Below are 19,882 nucleotides of genomic sequence, written 5' to 3'. Positions count from 1 at the left end.
GCTTATAGTGCCTTCTCAGCACAATGTTTCTCTTATGGCATTAAGAATCCACTAGAATGAAAGTGTAAGAATTTTAAGTGTTACTTTAAAGTACTTTACAGTTAAATCAACAGTTATGAGAAAATAGCATACACATCTGACTTGCAGAATAGGAAGTGATTTGTGGCCTCCTAAACGGCTTTCAGCATTGATTAAGCTTACACCATCCCACTATATGGAAATTATATGCTTTCTTTGTATTAGCCTGGTTGGAAACTCAGAAGGCTGGCTTGTTCAGCATCACAATTTTTCAATCTGAGAAAAAAGAAAAAACTGAGAAAGGGATAAAAGCAAAGATCAACAAGTAAGAGTTTCAATTAACTTTCACCTGAGTTCAGAATTAAGCTTCTTTCTAAAGAATAAAAATTGCATCTCTATCATGACATTGGCTAGTCTAGGAAGCGTCTTCTTCTGAGGCAGAAACGTAAAAGCATTGGAAATCCTCCACTTTCCTCCAGGAAAGATGTTGCCCACTTTAGCTCTGTAGTTGTGACTGTGCAGTATTGGACACCTTCGACTGAGAACAACAGCTGTCTTTGCCTTACGCCCTCAAACAGAACACAAGAGAGACATGCCATGACAAAAACATGCTCAACTGCAACTCACAGGTTGGAAAAGCAAGGACATCACTAGTAATGCTGCAGGTCAGAAGCCCAGTGATGCTGTAACACCACAAGTAAAAGGAGAGATGACCAGCACAGGGACATATTTGATTTCAGAAAACATAATAAGTAAAAATAAATAAAAAAAGGATTTACGGTTACAAACAAATAAAGCAGGTTTCCTGGAATGACTGGACAGTCAGAAAATCCTTGTTCTAATGAAGCTATCTGCTTTGAAGACGCAAAACAGCCAAGTCAGCAGCATTTCAGGGACAAAAGTACTTCTATGGTCATTCAGCTACATTTTAGTTAATCAGCCAGTACACAGCCTGGATTTTAAAAGAGGATGTCCTAGACTCAGCAGTCAGATTTGAACTAAGCTATCACACAAACCTGAGGGAAGAACACAAAACACGGTTACTATGACACTTATAATCCATTTGGTGTGACGGACCTGTGATTTAGATGCTGCTAATATCTCTGCCAGAAGCAGTCATTAATTCATGGGCTACTGCTATTCTAGTGAAATAGCTGGACTTCATTGGCATGGGGCCTGGAGCAGGACCCCTGTGAATCACTATACTTGCTTACTCAGTTTGAAGTGAAGTGATTATAAAAAAAAAATAAAAAATCCCACAAAAAAAACACATTAAAACAAAATAGGGCCTTCTTCAGAACTGAATGTCTCCATAGATTAAAAGAATGGATTACTTTCTAATTAATTCTTAAGTTCTCTGTCAGATGTTGATTAAAGATCTCTCCTGTCAGGAGCTCTGCAGTTGAATATTCCAGCTAGAATGGGGAGGGACAGCAGCTGAGCGGACCAAGAGCTACTACTTGTTCTTCCAGTTAAGTCAGTGTACCTGTAACTAGAAAAAATTATGCCCCTCTGCTAGCAAGAGCAGAATGGGATGAGGAGGCTTGCAGGTTTCAGAACTCATCTCTCACATCTAAATATGTGGCATGAAAAAGTATTCTGAATTACATTTCACAGTTTTGTTGTAGCCAGGAGGAATTTCATTACAGGAATTTTCATACCACTGAAGTGGCAAAAAAAGTATAAAATCCTTTTTATCCCTCTTTTTCCCCTTACTTGTTACATAAAATCATTTCCCCTTCTCTAGCAGATGATGTCAGTAAGCAGAAAAATCCTGTCACACAGTCACCATAAACTAGGTAAGATACAGAAAATTTCTGAAGTGCATCGACATTTATTAAATGAGAAACTTTAAAGAGGAAAGCTGTGTGTATTAGGGAATAATTTCCCACCCTGGTTCTTAAACTGCCAGTATTTAAGAACATTAATATATCATATTCTGCTAGTTGTGGATATCAGCAAGAGATTACCTGTACTTCACCAGTACAGGCTCTCTAACTGTACTGACTTTTGTTTATACTTCTTTTTATTTTTTAAGTACAACAAAATTATACTATCCTTGCTTTAAATACAGAAAACATAGTTCCTCAGGAACAGCCATCCACAAGAGCTAGAAAATGAAAATCTCTAGTCCTAACAGCAGATGATCCTGAGCCAAAAATAAATCACAACTGGACTGCAAATGATCGCATCTTAAAAGATGTCACATATATCTGGACTTGACGCTAAAAAAAACCAAACATATGCTATAGAAAATGGTACCAAGTTGTTACGCAGAAGTTTAAATACAGTGTTAGGAACCTAGCATGGGGACACAAAACACATCTGTAGGTCTTGCAGTTCAGCCTCAATGCCATAGAACCATAGAATCACCAAGGTTGGAAAAGACCTAAAAAACCATCCAGTCCAACTGTTCACCAATTACTAATAGCTCCCACTAAACCATGTCCCTCAACACAACATCCAGTCATTCCTTGAACATCTCCAGGGTCGGTGTCTCTACCACCTGTCAAGTCCTCAAACAAAACACGGATATTTACTTATGAGAAACCTCACAAGACAGAAGTCTCACCTGCCATCCCAAAGTTAAGCTGTGGCATTTCTTCACTTTTTGTCACTTTCCTCGGGCTTGGTATATCTTTTGCAGAGTCTGAAGGGAAGGCCCACAGCTTCTTCCTGCTTGTAACAGTGGAAGTCTGGGTTTTCACAGGTTTGTTTGTTGTGGGGCACCACTTGTACCCTGGATTTGCCTTCATAAATGCATCCTTGTACTACAAAAGAAAGAAAAAATTACTGATAATGAAATTATCTACTGCTTGTAAGAAGATTCAATAAATAATCCTTAAATGCCTTGATTTTTTTTAACCATGTGCTCAGAGTCCAATCACCAGCATCGTCTAACAAGAAGATAAGCAAAGCCGTATTTTAAAAGAAGTCACTTTCTCTTTCCTTTCCTGAGTGAGGGTTTATTATGAACATAAGGCCTAAGTTCTGATCCTGCAAACAGCTCTCCGGGGCTTGTATGCTCACTGTCTGGGAAACAGAGAAGATAGCTTCCTGAATTCTTTTTCAAGTGCAGTCCGTTTGCTTTCTAGTTTGAATGAAATGAAAACACTCACTTGGCAATAAATGCAGTGTAATGTCCCTTTGTTGCACTTGTTCTCTAGTAGTCTGATATTTTAGAGTATTTGAAGTAAATTCTCTTCCAAGCCAAGCAAATTCATTTGAAAATAAACTGATTCCAGTATTCTTTGTTTTTCAGTAGCTTCTGATAAGTCACCCCAGCCCTCTCCAAAACAATCCTGCATGACTGCAATAAAATGAACTAGGACCATTTAAAGTTTCCTCTGGCCTTGACCACATATCTTAGTTGTTTGCTGTCTTCTTGGTTTGAGGCAGCAAAATAACCTAAGTAGGACTACACATGGGGAAGTAAGACCTGGATCCTACAGGGTTTGGCTGGGGGAGGTAATAAATGAGAGGATGGGAATCTGTTCTTATTCTCAAATTCAGCAGAGATGTTTCCCAGGTATCTTGCTGCCCAGGAAAGAAATTAAAAAAAATAATTTAAATATGATGAGCACACTTCAGTATTTCAAATTTGCTGCCATGCAAGGTAGAAAATAGATGAATCAGAGGAACATGCCAAACATTCCAGCTGCAAACGTTTGCCTAACAAATAATAGTGACTTGCAGTACTTGCTGCTGTTGGAGGCATGCTGCCAAGCATGAACCAGTGCTCACTGCAGGGAGAAGGGGCTGAATTCTTCCCAAGTCATTATTAGGTAGGTCTGGCTTCGATGGCCGCAAGTAACCAAGTGAGTTCTTCAGCTATATGCCAGGGCAGCAGCAGAGAGCTGCTTCTGTGATGACACAAGCCCCCACCTGTCCAGTTATCCACAATCCCAGTTCTACCACAGAAAGACACCTATGTTTCACACATACACATGCAAGGGAACTCACACAGAAGGGAAAAAACGCCCTCTGGTATCAAAACACAATGAGCACTCAGAGCCCTGTCCTCTTGCAGAGTCACTGCCATACTTTCCCAGCTCAACACACAGCACTGTGCCTTGTGGCAGCCTCCCTACCACACGTGCATCTCTTTTACTTTCACTTCAGTCTTACACTACCAGCTGGCGCTCTCTACCTCCAGACTGCAGCAAGGATAAAAATGATCCAATTTACAAGCAGCATGGCACTGTGTGATCCCACTGTGTCAAGTCCTGTATTTATAGAAATGGCTATAAATAATAAAAATCTGCAGGGGCTGCTGACCCACATACACCCTGTATTTTCTGAACAGGGAAGACGTATTAAATCTGCAAATGAAGGACCATGGCATCACTCATCTCACCCCTTTTCCCTTTTCCTCAGTTTGGTTTGGGAGTTCATTTCACCAGTGAATGCAGACCACAAAAATAGCCTCACCAGGGAAGGGGAGGGGATAAGGGAAGAGGTGGAAAGGAAATGCACAAAGAAAGCTTTGCCTTCCATTGTTAAAGCTCCAGCCCACTCATGAATCATGTTTCCAGCCTGCTGAGTTAAAAGCACAGAAGCTCTAGCGATGAAGTACGTAAGCTCTTTGTATCAGCACTGCTGCTCTAAATAATTGAATTATTCTACAGATTAATGTGACAGGCTGCCCATCAAATGAGAACCATAATTCACACCGTTCGCGAGATGAAGCAGCAATAAGCTTTTAATCAGTTTCCAACAAGGGCAATACAAGTGTTATAGTGCATTAAGGGATTTTTGCCTCTGCAAAGCCCAAAAGTTAATGTTAACAGTGCTCTTTAAACCCTACTCAGGAGTCACTTCAGGAAGGACAACTCAGAGGCTACTGTCAGAATTTCAACAACTTGTGATGAAAAGGAAAACAAATAAATGTAAAAGTTAAACAACAACCAAGGAATAGTTTTATATATACAGAGGCCTTGTCCAAACCTCTGGCAGATTTTCAGTATCGACTGTCGTGACTATTAGACCAAGGCCTAAAAAGTAGTGATAGATTCTACTTGGCAGCTCATGAGAAGATAACTTAAATGAGCTACACAGGAATACGAAACAGCCGAAGGCAGTAGGAGAGCTTACTCTTTTCCTCCATTCAACCAACTGTGCAGTAAACCAATTTAACACAGCGGCCTAAAGAAGTCTCTAAAGTCACTTTAAGGAAAAAAAAGAAAAAGAAAAATTAATTTCCTTATTCTGGAAAGTAAAGACACCACATTTGTTCCCAGGCAGAGTGGCACAGCAGTGCCTTTAGGACTGCCCTGTAGGGTGTCATGTCCTGAAATCTCAGGTAGATTAATAATAATAAATAAAAAAAGAAAAAGAAAAAAAACCAAAAAACTGAGGATATGTTTGTGAGATTGGTACGATGTTCTTTGTGAAAGCTTGGGGAAGGACGCACTATGTGGTGGGACAGGTGCCATTTCAGAGCTGAGGTCAGAATAGGTGCTGTACTTAAATATAACTTCTCTGAGCTGCTATCATCACCAAACAAAAAGTTTGCTTCTTCAGAAGCTCACAAAGCGGATTCAAGCTACACCTCTGGGCAGCAGCCACCACTTTCTAAATGTTAAATATATGTGTAAATTCCACCAACTTCCTATGAAAAAATAAATATGTAAAAATCGTACTAGAGATCTACATAAACAAACAAAAAAAATCCCCCAAAATACTATGCTGTTCTTCATTTCTGAAGGCTGTTGGGTTACCTAGTGAGCTCATCAGGCTGCAACAGGGAAACCAGGCACTTGTCTTCTCCTGTGCCAAGGCAGCTGCCAAGGCAGCAACTCAGGGAGCTCCAGGCCCTCTGGCTTTATCTGGGAAATCACGGGCAAAGGACTCATTGGGAGAAGAGCTCAGGTATGCCATTGCAGACACAGTATGACATCCCCAACGCAAGTGCTGCTTCTAAAGATCATTAACCACGTGACTGAAAATAAAAAGGAGCATCGGCCAGTTTTTCCACGAAATTAAGGCATCCCAAAGGGCAGGCAGGTACATAAAAGGGGTTTTCCAGAATTGCCTGAATGAACCACAGGGCCTCGTTATCCTCTCAGGGAAAGGGGTCTAAACCACCAGGAACCTTTCCATAATTTCATATGGCAAAGTGTTAGGTTCCTCATTTACTCTCTTTAGAAATCCTAAATGTCTTTTTTTTTTTTTTTCCCTTTAAATTTAATTAATTAATTAATTAATTTTTTTAAGAAATTGTAGAGCCAGACAAGTTATGTACGTACACTTACACTTTGATTTGCATACTGCTGAGATAGTACCAGTTGCTGGTATTATACAAGTGATAAAGTTGCTTACTAGATGCTAGACCCGAGTTAACTGGTTTTATAAACTCTGACTTCAAGTACTAAAAGCATTCTCAAGTTCATAATCCAACAGAAGTTGTAACCATTGCAATTCATATATACACACACACACACACACACACATAAGCTCACTGAGGTTTAAAATACAGTGAGTGAGCTTATCCTGCCTAAATGTGGCTTGTCAGTATATACATGAAAATTACAACAGTACTTCGATGTCATTCCAAAGGCACTCAACTTTGACTTTTAAGTATGCTCTTGTTAGGAAAAACCAAAATATCAATACACAGTTCTCACTAGAAGTGATATTAGTTAGCATCCTCCTGTCAGTCCCAGCAGTAATCCTAACTGTAAGAGTGAGCATTAAACAAGCGATCCACACACAGAAGAGGCTTGTTTGCAAAGATACTTTCAGTGGCATATTATAGCTTCTAATTATTGTTGCAACACAACTGTTTAAGGAATAGAAATTATACACTGTGTCTGTTCTAAACATCCTTGGAATCAGCGGCAATGATCTAAACTACCAAAGATTTATTGTTCCCCTTTGACGTTGAATATGCAATTCGCTCTGTGCCAGAAGAAATAAATAAATTACTATAGAAACGATGATTTTTTCAACAGTATGATTAATAGCTTCAGATGTGTCACTTCATACAGAAGTTCTGCAGTTATTTTCCTTCTTAATGAATGAGTTTCCTTCATCAAGACAAAAGGCTAAAAAAACAGCCACATCAGATTTGTCTCTTCCAAAAAACCCTCTTTCTTCATTTTCATTTTTCCTCTCTCTGTATCTGTACCAAGTCTTTTAAGTGCCCTTTTTCCACACATTGCAAGAAGCATCACTAATCTGTAAGTGGGAATGCAGAACACATCAGGAATGGTTGAACAAAGCTGAGACTCAAGTATTTAAACACTGTGTCATACTCTGCCCTATGCTTTAAAAAGGAGCCTTCTGCAGAGCCCTTCGCTGTTCCTGTGGGCCTTTCCATGTTCACACAAACTACTGTCCAAATGTTCAGATCTTACATGTGTTAACACCAGTACTCAAGTTCAGGTGAGATGGGAGAGACAGGCTATGGTTTTCCCAACTGTTTCACAGCTATCTGTACTTCTTGAAGTATCCTAACATTACTCAACAAATGAGAGAAGCTCTTCCTTTTCACTGGCCCTCTGTTGTTTTTTCTAAGATTGAATTCAATGGTTACACAAAATCTATATCACACATATCACTATTGCAATATGTTCCAGAGGAATATTATCAGCCTAAGTAACTGTGTGCCTTGCTCTACTCAATATATAGGGAGAATATTTAAACTAGTAAGTACTTAGTACTTAAACTAATTTAAAACTCTTTAGTATCATAAGTAAAATGGGACTGAATTTGCTGAGTATACTTCTGGCTTGGTCAAGCTATATAATTGGCAGCAAATACACAGCATGATGTAAGTATCATTACAGTCAGTTGACACGAACTGCATTATTTAGTGTTTTCAAAAGCCATAATCTGTCATGTTAATGTTTGCAGTTCTGGGATTATCAGGTTGTATCTACCACAGAAGGCACATGCTTTGTTCAAACAACTACTAGAACCATATTAGTTTGCATACACAGACTTATTTACTTCCTTTCTGGTCTGCAAGACCAGGAGAATCAAAGCAAGAACAACTTGGTTCTGGGTACCATAATCCTACTGGGTAAGCTAAGGAGTTCAGAGAAGAGAAAGACCCCACAAAAAGTTTTTAATATACTAAGAAACATAAGACAGACAACCATGTAGAAAGCTCCTTTTAAATCATCCATTCTGGTAGTACCTACCTCCTTGGCCATGTCAGTGTATTTCTGCTTCTCTTTTGGATCTAGAACAGCCCACCAATCTGCCAAGATCTTGGTTGCGCCACGGTTATCGAGGCGAGGGTGTTCTTTCCGAACCAGAGAGCGATGGCGTTTGCAGAACAAGAGAAATGCATTCATTGGTCGGCGAGCTCGTTGCTCTGAGGACTCGTCATCTTCGGTTTCATCAGCATCCTGCTCTAAACCATCAGCGCCAAGGAGAGGCACCTAATAGAACCAAAGGAAAGAGATGTAAACATGGTTATTCATGCTTCTCAGAGACTGAGCTTATGCTTTGTCTGAATGAGGAAGATGCATATGGACTTGTACGCATGTTTCTAAAGGCCATCCACTCCACCTAGAAGACCAGGAATTCCACATCAGACTTTGCCCAAAGGCCCAAGGTTCATTCAAAACTTAAGCACTGATTTGCAAGCGGAGCAGATTTCTAAGCTGAGGACTACTCTCTAACAACCACCCTAAAGGGGATAAAAGGAGGATATCCTCCCTATCCCCATTTCCTACATACTAGATACCATCTTCGTCATATTTCACTAAGTGAGCTGAGTTGCCTTGTACTTCAATGACACGTGTTCACAATGACAAAGTGCACAGGAACAAGAGCACACAGGTACCAGTTGCTTCTCCAGCTCTTGATGTTCATTTCCCAGCTTGTGGGCTGTACTGCACTACAACCACTGCATTGCAGCCCAGTAACTGCCAGAGGGCAATTCCCAACAGAATCCACTACCAAAATGCACTCACTCAGCTCAGAGACCAGCACACTACTCACACCGCAGAAAGCCAGTTACAACCTAATGAAGTTATTACCAGACAGAAAGCCACCACCTACCTAACCACAACATTGCTATTTTATACTACATAGTGGAAAGTCACCCATGAGGTCAATAAACAGCACTGCCCCCCACCCCCCCCACCTTCCCTTTCTAGCTGCTCCTTATCCTTGTCAAGGACCACTCACCCTTTCCCGTATGCCTCCTCAGCACTGATCTCTCACTCCTGACTTAGCAGGGCATCAAGGAGATGCCAATATGAACATTATGCACACGATGGAAATATCGTGTCTCCAAACCGAACAGCTCCCATTCCGGCTTCTCATTATAGAGGTCGACTCTAAGTGTATATCTGTGAGGTGACGCAGTGGGGTCCTTATGAAAGAAGGGTACAACTAATATCATTAAACAACACCAAAATATCAAGTGTCAAAACAGGGAGATTATTCCACCTGCACTCACAATATTCCAGAAGATAGGTTGAATTTCTTACACAAAGATAGCAGAAAATTTTGTCAGCCTTTCCTTCTTTTTCTCTTGCAATCTTCCAGATTTTAAGAAAAATAAAATAATTATAGCTTGGTATGTCCTCCAAGTCACTGGAAGCAGATACTGAACACCAGCTAACACTATGTCCAAAATAAACAATTAAAAATACATCTCAAGAACAACCTTAAGCAATCAAGACCAAGATGTGCAACATGCTATTAAAGTAACTTGCTAAAACTACTCAACTAACTCTAAAAAACAGGGGTCTGTCAAAGATTTTAAAATCATGATTGACAAGCCACATTGTCTTGTTATTTCCTACTTCTCATTATAGCATTATGTGCATGGTATCACCTTATTTATCTTTTTAACTGACTAGGTTAGCTTGGGAAAGAGAAAAGCAAGAAATAGAATAAAAACGCTGCTGAGGTGAATCTGACCCAGCATTCACCTTCTGCAGTCCAAGTATCCAATGAAGTCTACCTTATCAATATCTTCCTCCTCCTCTTCTTCCTCCTCCTCTTCAGAAAAGTCAAGGAGTTTCTTGGCAAGCAGGGGATGCCACTGAAGACACTTTCTTTTTGGTCGCTTCCCAGTTCCTTCTCCTTCTGTCGAATGATCCTTATTCCTACTACTGCCTTTCATTACTGTGACCTGCCATGCAAAAACAGTCAAATGTTCACAACAAACCCTTAGGCACAAATGACCATCATATAGATACTTATAGAAACCAACAACAAATGCCAGAAGCACCAATGAAAGACTCTGAGAAGATTCTGGCAAGGTAGTTGGTAGAGGGTTATTTCAAACATCACTACCAACAAGGATGAATCTTTTCTTAACTTTTCCCACCTGATCAACTAGTGACAAACAGTTTAAGAGGATGAAACCAGAACACTAGCCAACCTGACTCTCAGATAGACTCTTGCCTAACTGACACCACTAACTCAGTGAAACTCACTACACTCCTACTGCCATTTCCACCGTAGTTTTCCATATTTTGCCACAGAAGAAGTCAGAAAAATCCCTCTTTTTAACCATAAAATGAATATCCACCAACACATCTGTTAATCATACACATGTATAGCAGTATTGCTGCAGGACCCCATGACATTATGAGCTAGGATTTCCAGAGAGCCACTACTAAAAAGTATCATAAGGAAATTTGACTCCCTGCCTAGCAGAAATGAATTCTCACAGACAAATTTGAAGCAAACAACCAGAAGTAGTTACTCTGACACTCCTAAAAGTACTTATCTACAAGAACCTGTGTACAGAAAACCATCTACACATCCAAGGGCCTGCAAAAGGTAAACAAATTTCTCATACTTGTCCTGCACATGTATCCTTCAAAGTACCTCTTAAAGTACCTCTCAGTAAGAGCTCATCCTCACCACAGGCTAACTACCAATGTCAGAGATGGCTCAGAAGATCTGCTATACCCAGGTAAGATCTGCAATGCACTTACACAGCTGCTACACCTCACTTACACAGATCAAACACCTCGCTGGGACCACTTCACACAGCAGTGTCCAGCAGTGAGAGCCATTACAGCCCCATACAAAACATACATGTTTTGCAGCGACTAATTCTACTTTTGGCTGATGTTTACTCCCAGGGTGATTCTTGGTGGTTAATTCACTGGCATTTTGGTGATACTCTCTTGTTAGCTCCAGAAATGCATATTAGCAGCTGCTTCTCTTGCCGACTTGAGCAGTGCAGAAATCAGAAGGAACTTCAGACACTACTCACTGAAGAAAAAACTGAACCCTGAAGTAAGCAGATTCAAGCATTTTAACTTACAGATATGTAAAAACAGCATTTTCCTGTATGTACACTAGATTTTATAAATCCCACCATCCCTCCCTATTTACCAGCAGTATTTGCTGCCCTGTGAATGCTTCCAGGGAGGAGGACTTAGAAGTTTTCTGTAAGGCTCCACACTTTGCTGTTCCTATCATCCTGCTTTTGAACAGAGCACATTTAAACATTGATTTCCTGGCTATCACTGTTAATTTTCCACAAGCAACACTTGTCCTTCTCAGCAAGTATTATATAGCAAAGAATCAAGCAACATTTCACCAAAATCTTTATCTGGGACTTGCAAAGAGGATCTAACACACACTCTGGAAATGAAATACACAGAAACAACTTCAACTTCCAAAGAATAAAAAAGATGAAAAAACATCCAGCTGCAGTTCAGTATTGTGAAATGCGAGTTTGACGTTGTTCCTACCCAAAAGTAAATTTTGCCGTGTATAGCGCTGCATGGTGATTCCCACCTGTGTCCCCTCCTAAAACACAGAACTACCATCTGCTTTTACCACATGGTATTTCCTGATGCAGATCAATAGTGCAGCAGTGTTACTGTTGAAGATCTTCAGTTTTCAAATCTCAGACATGCAGAGAGAAATCAGCAAAAACATCACTTCCTTCTCTCCCTCACAAGGATCCCTGAATGCTGGCAAGTATCCCTACCAGCAAGCTTTTCAAACGTGGACTTGGATCCTATAAGAACTGAAGCATGTGCAATTAAATGGTTCCATTGGAAGTCACAAAACAAGTCACAGGCAGTCTCTGCAGGACTTGTGGCAGAAATAGGATAGAATACATACACAACTTCAACCATGAAGCTTATAATAACTGGAACTTCTCAAAACCACATCTCAAAAAAAAAAAAAAAATAAAAAAAATCTCTTCCATAATGTCAGTAAAAAATATCATATAAGTTTTAAGTTAGATTTAGTAACGTTTCAAAGTTTGCAAGAGTAACAATCATGAAAGCCAGATAACAAAATTGTACAAGATATGTTTTGGCTTAAAAATGATTAAGTAACAGACTCAAGGGGTGTAAAAAAAGGGATACTCTAAGAAGATAAGACAGAAGCAGCTCTGCTGCTTCACACCATCAAAATTCTCACTACTCTATAAAAACACGAACAACTTCATAAAACCAAAAGTGTCAAGAGGACAACTATGATGCTAATGCCTCATAGTCCTGGGGGCTATGGAGACACTGAAACTAGCTGTTTCAACAAAGAAGCAGGAGAGCAGGCAATGAAGTCACTTGTCTCAAGTTTAGTGGGCTGAAGAGGCGTTTGAATTCTCATACAAAAGGAGACTGTTGCATTGTAAAAGACAAAAATAAAATACACCTATGTGAATACAAAAGGATTTTTTAAAAAAATAATTTCTAGAATAATTGAGTCAGAATACTTCTGTAATGAAGGACAAAAGCTAGTTGGCACTAATTATTGATCAGTCTGTGAATATATTGTTTATTGTTTCACAGCAGAAAGCCACTAATGAGCTTTATTACTTTCAGAGATGCGATGGCTTAATAGGGGACATGCTGAGACTCAGTGGAGTTCTGTTTGCTGGCAGACATTTGGGAAAGGCAGTCACCACATGCAACACAGCAACAAGTCAGCAACAAGTCTTCCTTAATTTTTAATGACACGCTTTCGATAAGGTTTTAAACTAGTCCTTATTTTCTTTAACTAAGCGCTGAGTTGTTTCCTTTTTATTTCCTCAAAAAGAAAAACTGAAACCCTTAAACCCAAGACCAAGATGAACACCAGCTATTCCTATGCTATCAAGATGATTAAATTAAAAAATAATAATAATAAAAGGAATACACGTGTTACTAATGTTCACTTGCCTTTTTACATAGACATTGTTTATTTTTGCTTTTGGTTAATACTGTCATTGTTAATTCTTCAGAGATGTCGGTCAGAACGGAAATAAGGGCATCTGAAGTGCTGACTGTACCCAAATCTATTGAGCTTTCCTTATGAAGAATGAACATCTGACTGCATCTTGTTATGGCAAATGGCTGTTTCAGACAACACCCTGCTTAAAACTTAGTAATTGGATGCTTTTTCTCCAGTCTGAACACCAGGTAACAGCCACTAATATGGCTCTCAACGAAAGCCTCGGGGATCACATGGCAAGACACCCACCCCCGTGTTTGCTCTGGTTGGGTTGCACAGTTCCTGTCCAGCAGAAATACCACCACTTCCACACACGACCAAACACCCCACAGCCACCCACAGAAGCCACAACGAATACCTGCTACAGAGAAGTGGGCACAACGCGGCCCTTAGGGCAGTGCCCTCCCAGGAGGTGCAGCCGCAAGCCGAGGCAGCTGGTGGGGGGCTCGAGGAGCACTCTGGTAGAGGGACAAAGCTGAGCACAAGGGGAGACGAAGCCGAGGATGGAGGAGAACACCACCAGCCAGGGCAAGGATGCAGTTGAGGTGCAGCTGTTTACTTTCAAATTTGCTCCACAGAATTCCGAGCCCCCCCAACTGCACAAGTGGAGGAGGGGGGGAGGTGGTGAGCTCACCCTTATGGCCCACGTTCTTAAACATACAGCTCCCCACTGCTGACAGGTACATGTGATGAGAGAAGAAAAAGGCCAAGCCAATCTAATGATTTCCATGCCACTGTCCTTAGGACACAGCTCACTGAGGAGGCAGTGAGGAGCCCTGCTCCCCCTCCCAGTGCTGCAAAGTGCTCCTGTGCTGAACAAGGGAAGCCATGTTGCACCAGAGGGGTTGGCAGCATATATCACTGACATCTTTACTCTCCTTACTCAAACAGCATTAGTTCCTCCAAACAGAAACCCCCAGGAGTACAACATTTAAACCTCTTAAAAAACCAGCCTAACTGTACCCCCCTTTTTGTGTCAGTGTTTCTTTCCAGACTGCATGGCTTTGTCCCACAACCACTTGTTGTCTGAAGTCTGCTCCTCAACAAACACCCGCCGTTTATCATTACATGATTCATTTCAGCCTTCAGCAGCTGCAGAGGCAGAAGTAACAAAACAGCCACAGGCCGCACCTAGGCCTACTCCAGGGACACGTTAAGGCAGCCTCCCCCACCTGCAGGTCAGTATCTCTGTGTGACAAGCTGCAGGGCCCACAGCTCACAGAGGTCTCCCCCAGCAGGGGATGCAGCTACGGGCAGGTCTCCCTGGGCAGGCAGGTGTCAGGGAACAGCATCGTGTCTTAGGGCAGCAAGCCTAACGCTGTCATGCCTGGGCTACTACTCCAAAGAAAGTGAGAAACAGTCCCTCGGGGCAGAGGGATTTAGCACCTATTTTCTCCTAAGCAGTATTTCTTTCTGCTCCCTTTTTTTCCCTGTCACAACGGGACAGAGGGCCAACAAATCCTGGCAGGTGAGCTGAATAAAAGCCTAGGACATGGCAGAGCCCAAAGTGTTTTGTGATGCTGCCTCCCGCAGAGGAGGGGATAACAACAACGTGAGCTACAAAAGCCCTCTGCTGACGCCAGTACCATTTATCAGGAGCACGCTTTTCCTCCAGGGACATGGAGAGACTGCAAAAGCAACCACCTCTTAGAGGAGAGAGGAGTGCCTGTCTGTAGAGCAGCATAGACCGTAGCAACAGCGTAATCCAAAAAACACTTCTTGGAAAGCAGGGGAGAAAATTCAGAAGACAGAAGTGTTGTTCAACAGCAATGAAAGAATGCAGCCAGAATTGAGCTACCATTCAAATACACACTCCCAAAAATCCTTCTGGTGCTCCTGCATGATGAAGACTGCTTCTGACTGTTCAAGGAGGAGAGAGACATCTGTCACTCCAGTGCTTTGCCATTATTTTATTATCATGCTAAAATGAAAACCTTTGTGATTTGTTAACTGAATCATTAGGCTTTTGCAAATCACTAAGCTGTTAATCTCAGTGTAAAGAGCATTGCAACAGGTGAAGTGACCACAGGAAATACCTAATGAATTTTGGTATGTGTGTGCTCTCATCATCAAATTCGCTTGAGGATATCTCCAGCAGGAGCTTCCTCGCTAAGGGGCTAACAGAGCAAAGTCAAATTGAAATTTGTGTTAACAAGAGGGATGGCTTAGCATTTTGTTCAGAGCCCAGCAAATGGGATTATAACAAGCTATTTTTATTGACTTGCCAATCAGGAAGCTTTATTTTCATCTTTGGTTAGCAGGCATATAAGTTTCTTTAAGGTCCAGTCATGGCAGTAGTACAACCAAATCCTTTTGCACGGCACAAAACAGCACAAATGAGATGTTACTGCTGCAGACATCGCAGGGAGAAGAGATGAATGGGAAAATTGTTTGACTCTCCTTTTCACTTCTTGTTGATTGTGTCCCAGCATCTTACACAAAAAGCAGACAACGTGGCTTGTGTCTGTCGCCACTGTAATCCATTCTAAGGTTTACCATGTGCGTAATGCTTTCATAACAAAATTCAATCATAACTGCTACCAGTGTCAGGGGAACCAAATACAGCTGTGTGAGCAAATGGAAGAATTAGTCCCTTAATACATATTTAATAAGGCCATAGAACATCCCTGAACAACTGAGCATTGCAGTTTATTTACTGCTTTTTTCAACTTGAGGACAAGAAAGAGATTAAGATGACTGCCCAAACAACCCCTCAGAAGAGCTGCCACCCACCCACCACTCCTATGGAAGAAGAATCAAGACAAATGACTGTAGAAAGTATTTAATCAGATTTGCTCATCTTCCAGTATTATTAGCTAATACATCATAATTATGTACCTCACGCACCTCAGAAACTAAGAGACTACATGGAGTTTTCAAATAAAACAGGAGTCTGTAATGACTGCTGACAGTAATGCCACAAGTTTGATTTGATGAATAAATTCCTAGCTACCATCTTATATACTGCAGAGTCACACTGTCACAATCTCTCCTCTTGCCAAGACATAAAATGAGTAAAGGGAAAAACTATGTGCTCTTAGAGTTGGATCCCTTTCTGAACCCTTACCCAACACTGAATTCCAGGTTAATATCCTAGCTATTGATCTAAAATAATATTAAAAGAAATGTTAAATCAACAGCACGTACATATTTTGATCAAATATCTCAGTTTAGACAGAGCTTGAGAAGATGTCAGGACACAATGACATTCACACAATGTCAGGACAGAACTGAGTTGTTAAGTTGGATACAAATAAAAATAAGTGGGAAACAAATGTGCACATATTTTTCAGTTTTACCAGTACTCCTTTGTAGGCTGCATTTCTGCCTCAGGAATGAGCTTTTAAAGCAGACTAGATTCCTTAGTACAGCAGTTTAATTTAACTCTGTTTTTGGAAACACCACCTTTTCTCAGAGCTGTGTAGATTGATGTAAAATCTATCAAAATTTGTAACGATATTGAGAGCAGATAGCATTATCTCGATACCCAATTTTCAAGTGCCACCTAGTGGTTACTTTCAATTTTATCTTCATTTGATATTAGGAAATATTCACTTATTATTTTGCAAAAGCGTGTTATTTATATCACATGCTGTTGTCACATCAGACAGGAAAAACAAACAAGGCACAAATGGGAGTTCACTATTTTGAGCTTTTTCAAGGCAACTTCATGACTTGTCATTATGAGAAGGAAAATTCTGATGTGCTAATTTCAGTAAACAGTTAAGGTCTCAGCCAAGCACTTCAGAAAACCCTGAATAAAGGTACCGCACTATCATATTCCAAGCAGTCCTCACAGCAGAGAAAGACAAAAATCCACAGTGCTGTATCAAGAGATTTCTGTTGTATGCTGAACTCAACTTGTGATCTTACATAGGCCTAAAGCTTAAGAACTTGGTTAAGTCTGGTGAGTTAGCATGCTAGCTTTACAATGGAACAGTTCAAATATCCTCTTATTCAGTAGGTGTAGTGAATTAGCTAATTTCATTGATTGAACGTAGCTAAAAGGACATGCAAAATATTATTTGCATATTTCATACATGCATCAAAGCTACAGTATCTGGCACAGAGACTACCTGTGTAACCATACAGTGCACATCAGCTCCTAAACTGAATGTGTATTAACAGATGTGTTTGCTTGTATCTGTCTGAAAACCCCAGATAAAAACGTGGAAGTCATTGTCAGGTAGCCAACGAGCTAACAAAGGTAACTGTCTGGGTTGTATTGCAGTTGGATTTTGAAATCTTAAATGGAGAATATTCATCTGCTTCTTCAGTAGACTTACAGCTACATGGATGTATGCTTATGTCCATCTCTACAAAGTATTAGATCACAGAGTTCGAGATAAAGACACAGTTAAAAACACACTGTCATCAGACATCATATTCTATTATTCTTCTACTGAAAAGACTTGTTAAAGCTGCATTGCTGTGGTAGAACTGAATTCAATGGGAAAAAAAATGAACAAAAAAACCCAAAGCTCTTAGTAACTCTTGAACTGAGATTTCAAAGCAGTTTTAAACAGGTGGGAACATAGATAACTCTACCATCTAGAAAACAGTATTGAAGAGAGGGCAAGCAACAGACTGAAGGTCAAAGCTGGAAGGGGCCTCACAACTCTGATCCCAGTCCCTACTTCCCTTGAAGAGGAAGCTTCCACATTTAGCAGACTTTCTGTTTGCTTGTTATCTGGATAATTACATTACATGAAGCATCTCCTCAGTAAGGTAAGTTTTAGATCCACCCCTGAGCCCCATGGATCTGCTGAGGTCAGATCACAAGGCATCAGTGTGCATAATCTTCAGAAGGAATTATATCTTGCTGCAGGTCTAGCCTGCAAAAGCTCTCAGCTCCTCAGCACTTTAAAATCCCCTTTTAGCACCTAGCAAACAAAAGAAAAATAACTTTAAGTCCCATGTTCCGTACCTCACTACCTACATTGCTGCACTTCAACCTTCAATTAACTAATTAAATAAGAATGTGCATTTAATTTGAAAGCTATGAAAGTTTTGGCTTACAGAGTGACTATCCCTTTTAAGGATAAAACTATTTTGTGTATTCTTTCACATGGATGCTCACTCAGACCACACAACAAAATGATCCAAGCCAACCTAGCAAAGAACTTCCCCCCCCCAGACTGCCACGCAACACCAAGCACAAATATATTACTTTTTGTGCATGAAACAGATGCACGTGAAAAATAAGCTACAATTCTGCATGCTGTCATTAAGTTACTTTGTTTGATGGAAAAGGTCTAAAATCAGAGTCAGGTAGCTTAAAAAATAAATAAATAAATTGAAAAAGTTGTTTTAGCGTCTCACATAACAATGACAAAACAGAAAAACATACAAACCCCTGTACTTGAGAAAGTAGGAAATGCAAAATTCTGAAGAACAGATAGCAACCCCCACAGAGATGAGGAATTCATTCATGCTCCTACATTTAATTGGTGGTATTCTCACTGCATTCTTACAGCCACTTCCACTGAAACTCGGTGGATGCTGGACATGAACAACTTAATTTCAGATGGAAGAAAGCAAGCTAGCAAGAAAACCTATTCTTTATCAAAAAGGTAGCTTTATGCCCTAAGCTACAGGTGTGAGGTCCAGCATTTTCCCTAAAAATGTCTTTTTAAATATTCTTCAGACTTAGCCATCAGAAGTATATAGAGAACAATACTTCCATTTTTAAGTCAAATGCATGCTGAATGTTCCAAAAATTGATCACTACCTTGAGTTGTGCTGAACATAAAAGTCTCTTTTTAGGAAAAAGAGAATTGGTTTATTTTTCTTGCATTCTAAGACAAACGATGTGATTCAGCCAAGTCCACTTCTAAAGATTAAAAGCTAGGGATTTGAAACAGGTCCCACACGAAGGACTTAAGGCAAATATCTTTTCACCTTTCCCCTTAGAAAATAGTATATATTTAATCTGAGTGCACCAATAAGCCATTATTTCAAGAAAAGAAAATAATGAAAGCTATATACATAGCATCTGGAGGTGTTTAGTCCTGCCCAAGGCAGGCTTAACTTCAGAACCTCCCTGGCACCTGCTCCATCATTCTCATGATGAAAGATATTTTTTCTTATGCCCAATGAGTACTTCCCCCTGTTGCATTCTGTGACTTACTTCTTCTGGCTGTCCTTTCACTGTATATCTCTAAGAAATACTCAGTCCATCTTCTTCACAACAGCCTTTTAGGTAGCTGGATTCAATTAGAGCCTTCCTCAGCCTTCTGTTCTCAGCAGAAATGCCAAACACTGTGCTACTGTAGGAGTAAATGAACAACAAATCAGCAGGCTGCCCTGCTATTCCATTGCTCTCATCACTTCATCACAGAATGCTACCATGTTCATCAGGTACAGTTTTCCCAAGGTAAACCCATGCTAACTATTTCTAGTCATTTTCTTGTCCTTCATATGTCTGAAAACAGCTCTGATGAAGACAAGACTGAAGTGAGACCAGCCAGCTTGCTGTACCCCACATGTTTCTGTGCATCCTAGATCACAATTAGACACCTCAGGGTCTGATTTCTACCTCATGCATAATCCACAGGAACAATGACACTGCCTTATTTGATCTGCAATAAGCTGAGATTACAACCACCTTACCACATTTGCCAGTAATTCTAAATGAAGAAGAGCTGGAAATATCAGCAGCTGGATAACACGTAGCAGTTTGTTTAGCTCAATCCTTCCTCCTCTG

The 19,882-nt window shown here is 40.4% G+C and overlaps 1 protein-coding gene across 13 annotated transcripts in view; it reads right to left on the bottom strand.

Annotated features, from left to right (window-relative positions):
* Positions 1 to 19,882, bottom strand: part of BBX (BBX high mobility group box domain containing) — a 136,228-nt gene that overhangs the window by 52,961 nt on the left and 63,385 nt on the right. For 8 of the 13 annotated variants that reach the window (XM_015877871.2, XM_015877881.2, XM_032447958.1 and 5 more), the window contains 3 exons: positions 9,947 to 10,117; positions 8,166 to 8,408; positions 2,591 to 2,789 (listed from right to left, as the gene is read on the bottom strand). In XM_015877871.2, the coding sequence (XP_015733357.1) occupies positions 2,591 to 2,789; positions 8,166 to 8,408; positions 9,947 to 10,108 (604 nt within the window). In that variant the 5' untranslated portion in view covers positions 10,109 to 10,117. Of the gene's footprint in view, positions 1 to 2,590; positions 2,790 to 8,165; positions 8,409 to 9,946; positions 10,118 to 13,534; positions 13,674 to 19,306; positions 19,446 to 19,882 lie in introns of those variants that run through there. The other 5 variants (XM_015877888.2, XM_015877892.2, XM_032447975.1 and 2 more) reach the window with 3 other exon arrangements.

This window comes from Coturnix japonica, chromosome 1 (genome assembly GCF_001577835.2).
Source record: "Coturnix japonica isolate 7356 chromosome 1, Coturnix japonica 2.1, whole genome shotgun sequence".
In the NCBI taxonomy this organism is placed as follows: domain Eukaryota; kingdom Metazoa; phylum Chordata; class Aves; order Galliformes; family Phasianidae; genus Coturnix; species Coturnix japonica.
The sequence above is the reverse complement of the archived record's forward strand: the minus strand, read 5'-3'. Positions and strand labels throughout refer to the sequence as shown.